This window comes from Gadus morhua, chromosome 19 (genome assembly GCF_902167405.1).
Source record: "Gadus morhua chromosome 19, gadMor3.0, whole genome shotgun sequence".
NCBI lineage: Eukaryota > Metazoa > Chordata > Actinopteri > Gadiformes > Gadidae > Gadus > Gadus morhua.
The window spans coordinates 3,940,783-3,952,757 of NC_044066.1; the positions used below are offsets into that span (position 1 = coordinate 3,940,783).

An 11,975-nucleotide genomic window follows, 5' to 3' on the forward strand; every position below is an offset into this window, starting at 1 on the left:
GGCCGTTGTTGAAGTTACCTCTGGTGACCTGAAGGGTTCGCCAAAGTGCCATATCATTTTCAGTTTATTTGATTCATTCCCTGTTTTAATTCTACTTCCACATCTACCTTTAATTCCTATTTCTCCTTCCCCTCCACCGCCCCCCATCCCCTCTTTCTGTCAATGCAATCAGTAATTGAATCGAGAATTTATGTTTTTTTCATATGCACACTATATTTACAGTATATGGCCTCAATCAAAACACAAAATATTGAAATGGTAAATACAGATAGATACATTACATTTACATCATAAATAAATATAATTGATATTTCATTTACATTCTGTAAGAATATAACTTTCTGAACACGATTTCCTGTTTAAGTGGAGCACTGGAATGTACCCAATGTGAACACAATATCTTCTGTAAGTCATATTTGCGTCCTCTAAAGGTGACCGCAGCCCTGTGATTTATTCCAGTCCAACACAGCGCAAACATACAAGAAAAAAATGGTCTCTCTGTACGGTCGTCCCGTCTCAGATAAAACAGTGTTGTTACGGCGTCATCTTGTGGCCAACCTCTGTACAACATCTACAGTGTCTACCCGTTGGCTTATTATAAAGGAACCAAGCAACCAAGATAGATCTGTGTTCTATTTGAGTCGTTTAGAAAATGCCTTTTTTCCAAATGTTTCTGTACGCGTGTCCGTCCATTAGAAATGTATTTTAGAACTGTATGCTTTAGGTTTTTTAATGTTGTATTGTATACCATTGGAAATTGATTGTTACTTTTTTAAAACATATTTTAGGCCTAAAACATAGATAATTGTTATGTATTTATAGATGATTGTTGTGTTTTAAAATGGGGTACATAAATATTATGGTGAAGTTTGATCTGATCAGGGAAATGTGAGCTGCTATTGGTCCATTCAATCTGTCTGCTCCTATTTGTCCATTCAATCTGTGAGCTCCTATTTATCCATTTATCTGTGAGCTGCTATTGGTCCATTTGTTCCATGAGCTGCTATTGGTCCATTCAATCTGTGTGCTGCTATTTGTCCATTCAATCTGTGAGCTCTATTGGTCCATTCAATCTGAGCTCCTATTGGTCAATTCAATCTGTGAGCTGCTATTTGTCCATTTGTTCCATGATTTGCTATTGGTCCATTTGATCTGTTTGCTGCTATTGGTCCATTTGTTCCATGAGCTGCTTTTGGTTCATTCAAACTGTGTGCTGCTATTGGTCCATTTGATCTGTGTGCTGCTATTGGTCCAATCATCTGTGAGTTTATACTGTAGCACATCACTATATGTAGAGGAGCTCCTGTGTTCCACCCATTCTCCATAAGACCTAGTCTCAGGTCAGCATTGGAAATATTCCTTACTACGACAGGCAGTGCTTTCCTTCTGTATTCTGATTGGATAACTCTCTCGTGTATGCCTGGTTCTACTACTAGTAGTATCAGAAGTAGTACATCCCACTGGAACAGACGCTCCCCTTCTGGAGCTGTCCTCCAGACAACCACATGGAACCAGTCCGCTGGTTTACTTGTTGAGCTCCAGGTCTTCTAGTGACCCCAGGTTAGAGGGTAAGAGGTGAGAGGTTTAATCCACCGAAGGCTAAAATGACTGACAGAGGGTCAGGGGTTGGAGGTCACCAGGTGTGTGTCCCCGTAAGGTGTCTGCAGACAGAGGGTCAGGGGTCACCTGGGGTGTGAGTCCCCGTAAGGTGTCTGCAGACAAAGGGAGCCGTGGTGAGGCAGAGGGTGGGTATGGTAGTGTTCGACCAGCGCCTCCAGGGACAGGAAGGTTACGTCAATGTCCAGAAACACTCTCTTGTCCTGAAACCAAACGAATAACAAAGATCACTTTTGGATCGAGTATTGTATGACAGGTGTTTTGTCATGCAGGTGCATGAAGACTCTTACCTCTTCAAACAGACGGTAATTCCTGGCTTTCCCCACACTCACATCCCATACCACGAGCACCTGCAGCACAGGAAAACACGTGAGGTTCACTCTTTACCTCCTTAAGAATTTAGCAGGTTTGCTACGACCCCAGGTTGATAGTTGATATGTCGATGTTTGACTCACACCCTCTCGCAGTGTACACGCATACTGAGCTCAGCAGTTGCCGAGCCATTGTCATCAATTATAACCCAAACAAGTGTTTAGAAGCTCCCATTGCTGTTTCTTTGGTTCATTCAACCAGAGTAAGCTCATAAGAACTGCCCTTGCTAGGTAGTTGTGGTGTGTTCCTGAATCCTCGGACGCCAGCCTTCCGAGTCGGAAGTGTATATCCCAGCTTTCTTGCGGCATTTCTCGGAGGCACGCCCCCTTTTTGTCTTCATCTCTCAGAATTCTGAGAGTAGACCGAGAACAGTAATGACGCTCTCAACAAAAATGGCTGCGCCCGTGAAGAGATTTATTGTCTTTGCATTTGTACCCCGTTGGTAATTTTAATGTAGATTTGAAATGCTCTTACAAACTTGATTATCTTGCTACTTTATTCCGGTCACCAATGTATGTATTGCATGGTCTTGCTCTACGTGCAATACAATGTAAAGTTGTGTTGTTTGTTTTTGGGGCTGGTTTGCTAAAGAGGCTAATGTAGCTAACGATAAACAACGACTAGCCAATTTCATGACACAATCACAAAGACGAACGTGAACGCTATAAATGCTCTGGGACCGGAAATGACGTCAAAAGTGCAACTCGGAATGCTGGCGTCCGAGGATTCAGGAACATCTCCAATGGTGGACTCAAAAGGCGTTTACACCTCTCTTTTGTGTTTACACACCGGGGGGGGGGTTATGGTAAATAGAGTGCATTTGCCTGACATTCACCGAATTAAACACAGACCGCAGAGTCAACCATTCAGGGCAACTGCCAACTGGTCGTGAGCAGTTAAGCTTCGTTTCATGCTCAGGGACACCTTGACCCTCGGGATCGAACTAGCAACCGTGCGGTTACCAGCCAACCCTCTCTACCTCCTGAGCTACTGCCACTCCTTAGTTTTGTTTCTGTATTTGCTATCATTGAATTCAATATCTGAATCTCAACTATTTTGAGTAGAGGCAAGTAGGGGCAGCCTGGTTGGGTTATATTTTGTAGCTGTTCGGAAATGCGTGGGAAAAAATACATTATTTCATCATTGGCTTTGCTGCCAAAAAGTAGAAGTGACTTTAATGTTGTTTTAAATGGTGGACTAGTTGCTTGCTTTGCATGACGTCGATGAGGGCGGGTAGACCTCGATCAATCTCAGTGGTTGTCACACGCAGTGTATCATGACACTCTGGTGGTAAGATAATTTGCTACTGAATTGAATTGTTTCTAAAGCGGTGCAGTCATTTTTGATCCACACTTGCCTGGTTAATCCTTCCACCGGGGCTGTGACAGACTTATAGTGCGTTCCAGAGCCCATCCAAACCAGTGGGACATGGACTTATCCCACCTCGAACTAAGAAAAGTGAACTGGAATGCCTGTCGAAGTGGAATATCCCACCGTCGGAGTGGAACCTCCTACTATCGAACAGGGGGGTGATCGACCTACCCCCACTTCACCAAGTAGGAGCTAGTACAGTTCAGGTAGGATAAGTCCCACATCCCATTGCTTTGGATGGTCTCTGGAACGCATCACTAGAGACTGAGTTGGCAGATGATAGTGGCTGTGTTTAAGGCATTGTGGTCATTCAGAGCAACATTTCAAAAAGTCGCAAGGGTAAGTGTAGGAGGTTGTGTTTGCTAACTGATTTGAACAGAGCGTAAGCACCCACTTCTGAATCTTAATGAGCTCCCAGTTCCCAGTTATATAAATGTACTACGAGACTCAAATGAACAAATCCGTGAGCATGCTCAGAGGCGGGTGAACACAGAACCAAACTTGTGGATTGTTTTGTTACCGGCACCCATTTAGAAAGCTTCATGGCTAGGACAGATTGTATGCGTTCATTTTTGTTGGAAAAAAAACAAGATACAGCTATGAGAGCTGCTGAGCTCTTATATGGAATATCATTTAGATCAATGGCTCACCAAATGCCCAATTTCAGAAGGCCCGCAGAACACCAGAGGGGGGGAGAAAATCATTGCTGATTGACATTCATCCAACATTAGTTTACTTAGTCTTAGTAAACGGGCCAAAACCTTTTACTTCCATCCATTCATTCATCCATCATCCATCATCCATCGATCATCTATCCATTCATCCATCCATCCATCTGTCTATTTACCTTGTTCGTTTTAGTGCCTGAGTTTCTGATTCCATACAGTCCATCGTGGGGCGCTGAGGATGTCTCTTTAAACAGCCTGTTAAACAAAAAGGTAAATAGAATGCATGTTCGTAAACTCAAATCAACATAAATGCTTCACATTCAACCATCCATACACACATTTAGTAACACATTCATACAGCAGTGTTAGCCAACAGCCAGCCATCACACACAAACAAATATTCAGACGGCGACTAGGTAGGGAGGGACAGTAATGAGTTGGGTGTTGAGGTTAAATGGTGAACAGTTTATGTCTCTCACTTCTCTACGCTGCTGGTTTCTGTCGTGTCAATGAAGACTGAGTCTGGTAGCTGAACCTGTGAAGAGAAAGATGTCACATTACAAAACACAACATAAGCAAACCACACAACACAACGCTATTACAACACAATACAACAAAGACCCAAACACAACTAGGCAGAACACAAGTCCATACCAAGTGTAGTTCTAGCTTACATTCTCATAGTCGTCATCAGAGTCTTCCCCTCTCTGGATCAGGCCTGACTTTCTCCTGCCGGTCTCCGGCATCTCGTCCACCGAGGTCCGGAAACTCTGACCATCTGGGGACTCTCTTCTGAGAGAAAACCAGAACTTAATATTTTCTATATGTTACAGGTTTCCTAGCTAAATGGTAACTGTAATGGAAACATGTTAGCCGGTCATAAACTAACTGTAAGTGTAGCGTGTTAGCTAACCCTAAAATAACTCCAAATGTAGCATGCAATCTAGCATTATGCGAACTGTAAATTTAGCCAATTATCTAGCAAAATGCTTAGTTAAAGTTATAGATACTTTTAAAGTTATAGATACTAGTTATTTAGCAAAAAATGTACAGTAAATTATGCACGTTACCTAGGCATTTTAGCTAGCCATATGCTAACAGTGGCCTGTAATAAAAAATCATGACGTACTGCGTTGCATTCTCAGCTACACTGGGCATGGTTGGTGCCCGAGTGGGCATGGTTGTTGTCCGAGTGATGGTAGTCGGTGTCCAAGTGGGCGTCGGTGACCTAGTGGGCGTGATCGGTGTCCAAGTGGGCGTGATCGGTGTCCGAGTTGGCGTGGTCGGTGTCCAAATGGGCGTGCTCGGTGTCCAAATGGGCGTGGTCGGTGGGATAGGTGGTATGGCAAGGTTTGGCGGGCGGGGGGGGGGGGCTTGGGGGAGGCTGGTCCTTGGCCTGTCCGGGGTTGCGGAGGGTGGGTGGGAGGAGCAGGGCGGGCCGGGTGGGACGAGGGGGGGCAGGGAGCGGGAATGGGAGGAGGCAGCGGCGGCGGCGATAGTTTGCCTTGGTTACCGGGCAGCCCCCGGGGACTTTTGAGGGCGGGGGGGTCGTTGAGCATGCAGTGCTCCAGAAGTTTGCCGATGGCGGGCGGAGTCTTCCGGACCTCGGAGGGGCGTTGTTCCGGGAGCACCAAGCCCGCCCCAGGAGGAGCCTCTTGGTGCTAGGGGGCGGCGGGAGGGGCGGGGCCAGAGAGCTGCTGGGGGCTCCTTTCCTCCCGGGGTCCTTGAGGATAGAGGGGGGGAGGAAGGGTGGGGGAGTCTTTCTGGGTGGGAAGCTCGGGGACAGTTTGTTGGGCGGGGGCACGGGGGGTGGGAGGGTGGGGCCCTTGCTAAACCTGTAGGATGGGTCAGAGGTCAGAGAGCGGGGTGGGGCGGGCACTGGGGGGGGAGGGTAGGCCGGGGAGGGACGTTGGGACGACCTGCGAAGGACCTGGAGTCAACCACTAGTAACCAGGAAGAAAACAGGGAGTAATTAACAAGGAACCAGGAAGTTGTAAGCGAGTTGCCAAGAAGCAAACAGGAAGGAATAAGTAAGTAACCAGGAAGTAACAATTTTTATATCAAGTTACAAAGGAATAACAAATACATGTATACATAAAGTAAACATCCAAACTGCCAAAAGATTATAGATTTGTTTAACATTCATCGATTCTTTTAGTCAAGAGACTAAATCAAACATACAAAAGTGTTTGAGCATGTGTGTGTGTGTGTGTGTTTTTTCTGTTCGTGTAAATGTGTGTACCTGTCGATGTTGGGGAACTGTCAGGTTTGACATAGTCTTCCTCATCGTCATCTTCATCTTCCTCCATATAGTCTTGACACGGGGGAATAAATAACATTGAAAATAAGATATGTGATATGTGTACAACATATGTGTGTGTTGGTGGTTGTGTGTGTGTCTGTGAGCAGGTGCATGTGGATGAAATTGTGTGTGAGTGAGTGTGTGTGTGTGTGTGTGTGTGTGTGTGTGTGTGTGTGCGCGTGTGTGTGTGTGTGTGTGTGTGTGTGTGTGTGTGTGTGTGTGTGTGTGTGTGTGTGTGGTTATGCGTGTGCGTTTGTGATTGGTGTGTGGTGTGATGTGTTTGTGTGTGCGTGTGTGTGAATGTGCATCAGTGCTTGCATGCGTGTGTGTGTGTGTGTGTGTGTGTGTGTGTGTGTGTGTGTGTGTGTGTGTGTGTGTGTGTGTGTGTGTGTATATTTGTGTGTGTGTGAGTGTGTGTTTGTGTTAAGGCAGTACCATCCTCTGTGTGGTCCTCAGAGTGTTTAATATCCATGGGTCTTTCTATGCTCCCATAGAAGCTCTCGTCATCAGAGTCGGTCTCGCTATGGAAGCAGAGGAAATTGTTACATAGAGTAATAATAATAATAATAATACATTTAATTTAGAGGCGCCTTTCAAGACACCCAAGGCCACATTAACAAGTACATTAACATGACCTAATATGATCACGACAGGAAGAGATTCCCTAACAGACTTAGCAGCTAACCATCCAACCAACCTCACAGGTCCAAGTAATTCTACGGTTAATGGAAATGGTTTGACTTTACCTTTACCTGCCCTATCTCTTTGGATTCTGCTGTCGGTAATATTTAATGTCTGATGGAGGGAGGTGGGACCTGGCTCTAGTGAGACCTGATGGAAGTGGGACCGGATTGAGGTGACACCTGATGGAGGTGTGACCTTATAGAGGTGACACCTGATGGAGGTGGGACCTGGCTCTAGTGAGACCTGATGGAGGTGGGACCTGATTGAGGTGACACCTGATGGAGGTGGGACCTGATGGAGGTAGAGACCAGGTGGAGGGAGGTGACGTAGTGCTAGTGAGACCTGCTGGAGGGAGATGACGTTGTACTAGTCGTAACAACAGGTTCCAGGAACCAACGGGTTCTCAGAAATGACGAGGTCAAGTACCGCAGTCGACCTCTGATGTGAGTTCTCACAGAACCTTCACACCAAACCACTCCGTGGTTTAGTGGTCGCGCTCAGTGTGACTCATGTGAACAGCATCTGGTGCACAGAGGTTTGCAGGGGTCCTGCATGTTCTATTTCCTCTCTTTACATATCCACATTGCATATGTATTTAATATGTACTTACAAAGTGATCAGGGACTCTCTCCGGTCGTTGTAATGGTCAATCTCCTTGCGCAAAGACTTCATCCACTTCTGTGGAGGGACAGCACTGTTATGGCAGAACTGTGTCTGTCTGTCTGTCTGTGTCTGTCTGTCTGTCTGTCTGTCTGTCTGTCTGTCTGTGTGTTAGTTTGTCTGCCTGCGTGCGTGAGTGCGTGCGTGCGTGCGTGGCTGTGTGTGCGTGTGTTATCAGGGTCATGAGGTAAAGGGAAGCAGCAGCAGATCACGGAAACACACATGTGTCATGTGTTCATGTGTCAGGGCTCACCCTCCCTCCTCCTCACTGGCTGCAGAGAACAACCAGATTCTGTGTTTTTTGCTGAAGTGAGGACAATCTTGAAGGGAAACACGTTATTGGAGGTGGTCTCCTCCGCCGCCCGCATCACCCTGTAATACAGGTATAACATAGGATTATAATGTATGAACATCACCCTGTAATACAGGTATAACATAGGATTATAATGCATGAACATCACCCTGTAATACAGGTATAACATAGGATTATAATGTATGAACATCACCCTGTAATACAGGTATACCAATAGGATTATAATGTATGAACGTCACCCTGTAATACAGGTTTAACATAGGATTATAATGTATGAACATCACCCTGTAATACAGGTATAACATAGGATTATAATGTATGAACATCACCCTGTAATACAGGTATAACATAGGATTATAATGTATGAACATCACCCTGTAATACAGGTATAACATAGGATTATAATGTATGAACATCACCCTGTAATACAGGTATAACAGGATTATAATGTAGGAACATCACCCTGTAATACAGGTATAACATAGGATTATAATGTAGGAACATCACCCTGTAATACAGGTATAACATAGGGTTATAATGTATGAACATCACCCTGTAATACAGGTATAACATAGGATTATAATGTTGGGAACATCACCCTGTAATACAGGTATAACATAGGATTATAATGTAGGAAACATCACCCTGTAATACAGGTATAACATAAGATTATAATGTATGAACATCACCCTGTAATACAGGTATAACATAGGATTATAATGTAGGAACGTCACCCTGCAATACAGGTACTAACATAGGATTATAATGTAGGAACATCACCCTGTAATACAGGTATAACATAGGATTATAATGTAGGAACATCACCCTGTAATACAGGTATACCATAGGATTAGAATGTAACTTCAGCTATAACATAGGATTATAATGTAGGTGAAATCAACCTGCGAATGCATCAGGTTATATAATATTAAATGATGATTATAAAAGATTAGGTTGATTGATAGAAAAACTCCAAAATGACTGAAGAAAAGAAACAGTTTACGAGAACATGACAACTCGATGCTGAGCAACTGAAAGTAAAAATGCAACTGGAAGTAAAAAACGCAATTTCCTCAGAGCAAGGAAGTCCCAATTTAGTTAGATTCTTCTCTTATCATACACCCACGGTTTCTTCCATGTGTTACTCGGTTCATCTCAACCTTGTGTGGTAATGGTATCACTTCCTGTGCGTCAATAGGCCTAATGAGGCAATAGGCCTAAGCGTGTGACTGTGAAGCATTCCCATTGTTTACAAATAAAATAGGTGCTAATCTGATGTAGCCATTGAGGGAGATGCTAACTTATTGTAGCTGATGAGGGCTCGATGCTAACATGACGGATAACTCTAAAGTCAAACCGTCAATCTGAAGGCTCTACTTAACCACTCCACCCTACTCACTTCCACCAATGCAAAGCGAACAGAACTGAGTAGGGGAGGGCGTAGCCTAACTAGTTTTGTGACCGGAACCCGAGGAACGCAATGCAAATTCAATGTAAACATGTATGAGGCTTTAATAGAATCCCGGACGATTTTGAAATTCCGCCCGACACATTCTTTTTAAAAGTGTCTCCTAAAAGGTGGGCATGTCATATGCAAAAGAGTGCTTCTGGTCAGCCCTACAGTAAACGGCGTACGGACCCCTTTGATTCTTGCCTGTTCCACGTTAAATAGAGGCGCAAGTTTGGTGGGCGCTATCCTGGGTTATTTCTCTGCTTGAGAGATACGAAGTGTGTGCGTGTGAGCTTGTGCATGGGATGAATTGCGTGTGTCTCACGCCGAATGCGTGAAACTTGAGAGGCATGTTTTTACCTGTTATGGCTGTTGTGGAAGAGATGCTTACCTGTTGTGACGTTGAGGGATAGATTCTAACAGGGAGAGATGCTAACCTGTTGTATCCGTTGAGGGAGAAAGGCTAACCTGTTGTAGCCGTTGAGGGAGAGAGGCTAACGGAGAGAGGCTAACCTGTTGTAGCCGTTGAGGGAGAGAGGCTAACGGAGAGAGGCTAACCTGTTGTAGCCGTTGAGGGAGAGAGGCTAACGGAGAGAGGCTAACCTGTTGTAGCCGTTGAGGGAGAGAGGCTAACGGAGAGAGGCTAACCTGTTGTAGCCGTTGAGGGAGAGAGGCTAACGGAGAGAGGCTAACCTGTTGTAGCCGTTGAGGGAGAGAGGCTAACGGAGAGAGGCTAACCTGTTGTAGCCGTTGAGGGAGAGAGGCTAACTTGTTGTAGCCGTTGAGGGAGAGAGGCTAACGGAGAAAGGCTAACCTGTTGAAGCCGTTGAGGGAGAGAGGCTAACGGAGAGAGGCTAACCTGTTGTAGCCGTTGAGGGAGAGAGGCTAACGGAGAGAGGCTAACCTGTTGTAGCCGTTGAGGGAGAGAGGCTAACGGAGAGAGGCTAACCTGTTGTAGCCGTTGAGGGAGAGAGGCTAACGGAGAGAGGCTAACCTGTTGTAGCCGTTGGGGAGAGAGGCTAACGGAGAGAGGCTAACCTGTTGTAGCCGTTGAGGGAGAGAGGCTAACTTGTTGTAGCCGTTGAGGGAGAGAGGCTATTCTGGTGGTGCTCAAGACTTTCCAACACAGCATTTCCAGGGTTTTATTGCGTGTTATGCTATTGTCTGAGAAGTGTAAGCATAGCGCGCTTGTGTGTGTGTGTGTGTGTGTGTGTGTGTGTGTGTGTGTGTGTGCGTGGTGTGTGTGTGTGTGTGCATGTGCGTGAGTTTGGGAGTGTGTGTACCATGTCCACTGGTGTATTTGTAGTACCACATTGCTCCTCTGTGTTTGTGGTTTCCTGACAGGAGGAGCGGCTGAGTTCGGGGTGTCCTGCACTTGTCCACCAAGAGTTCTGTGTTCAATTCACTTGGTAACAGGTTTTCTAAGATACTTTTGAGAGTTTTGGATAGTGTATCCTCTTTGATACTTCAAAGAGATATATTCTTACACTTTCGTTCCCATTGGACTTTCATTGAAGCCATTTTAGCTGGTTAAAATAAACACTGTGGATTATACAGTGAGTGGATTCTACGACTTCATATGGGCTTCAGGTAGTTCTACTTCTTATTTTGTTCTGTGATGTACCATCAGCTCTGCGCATTTCCTTTGGTATATTGTGAACATACTTACTTAAAGCAAGTGAACACTCTATTTTATAGGTCATATCTTATAGTTTTTGGCTGACACTTTATACTGTCCTGATTATGTTTACGTTCCTCCCGTTGCAAGAGAGCCAATAGGATGGTAGCGTCATTTGGAGAGCCTGTAATGACACGGCCCTCCAGTAGATGACCGTGTCGTCCAATAGTTCAAAACAGTGCAATTTGTTCTCGCTACCACTAGAGGGCATACTTCCCTTCAACTGTCAGACAAACCCTGATCGATAGAGGAATGGCTTCATTGTTGAAAACCGTGACAGGCAGAGAGACAGGCTGGCCTGCAGCCACATGGACAGACTGAAAGACAGTGAGCAATGGAGAGATAGAAAGAGATTAAAATCGGAATAGCCATGAGCTATTATTGTACTCTGAATCTGAAAGACGGGAAGACAGAGAGGACAATGAGTGACAGAGAAAGAGTAAGAGCGACAGGGAGGCGCAGAGAGCGGTCATTTTGGTGTCATTATGTGGTTAGATGTTTCCTGTCAGGCTTAATAATAGAGCTGTCTGTTCCTCTATGTGCTAGAAAGTCAACTGCAAACATGACTCTCTCTTACTCTCTCTGGCTCTCTCTCTGTATCTCAAGGGAATTCAAAGGGGCTATAATGGCCTGGGAACAAGTGTGGAATAAAAACACAATTTACTTAGAAATGTACTTAGAAAAGTTTATTGTGTGTGTGTGTGTGTGTATATTCAGAAGAAAATATACAGATTTCCCTTAAAATATAGATAGTTATGCATCAATCAATATTTATTCATTGTGCATGTCTATCTACATAAATCAGAAGAGTCCAGACATTGCAGGAAGACACAGGATATTGAAAGTCAACCACAGACAAA

The 11,975-nt window shown here is 44.9% G+C and overlaps 1 protein-coding gene and 1 long non-coding RNA gene across 3 annotated transcripts; both read right to left on the reverse strand.

Moving 5' to 3' along the window:
* Positions 1-175: 175 nt before the first annotated feature.
* On the reverse strand, positions 176-5,400 carry LOC115532612 (SH3 domain-binding protein 2). Of its 2 annotated transcripts, none has more exons than XM_030342488.1 (6): positions 5,158-5,400; positions 4,703-4,817; positions 4,508-4,563; positions 4,208-4,283; positions 1,908-1,967; positions 176-1,820 (listed from the first exon to the last, which is right to left on the reverse strand). In XM_030342488.1, the coding sequence occupies exons 1-6, from the start codon at positions 5,205-5,207 to the stop codon at positions 1,683-1,685; spliced, it is 495 nt and encodes a 164-aa protein (XP_030198348.1). In that variant the 5' UTR covers positions 5,208-5,400; the 3' UTR covers positions 176-1,682. The 2 variants fall into 2 exon arrangements, with proteins under 2 accessions (XP_030198348.1, XP_030198347.1); XM_030342487.1 differs by having other exon boundaries at positions 4,703-4,820; positions 5,158-5,399.
* A 4,561-nt stretch (positions 5,401-9,961) lies between these two features.
* Positions 9,962-10,535, reverse strand: LOC115532613 (uncharacterized). The gene is made up of 2 exons (XR_003974083.1): positions 10,476-10,535; positions 9,962-10,431 (listed from the first exon to the last, which is right to left on the reverse strand). It is a non-coding gene; the product is annotated as an uncharacterized LOC115532613 (long non-coding RNA).
* Between the last annotated feature and the right edge of the window lie 1,440 nt (positions 10,536-11,975).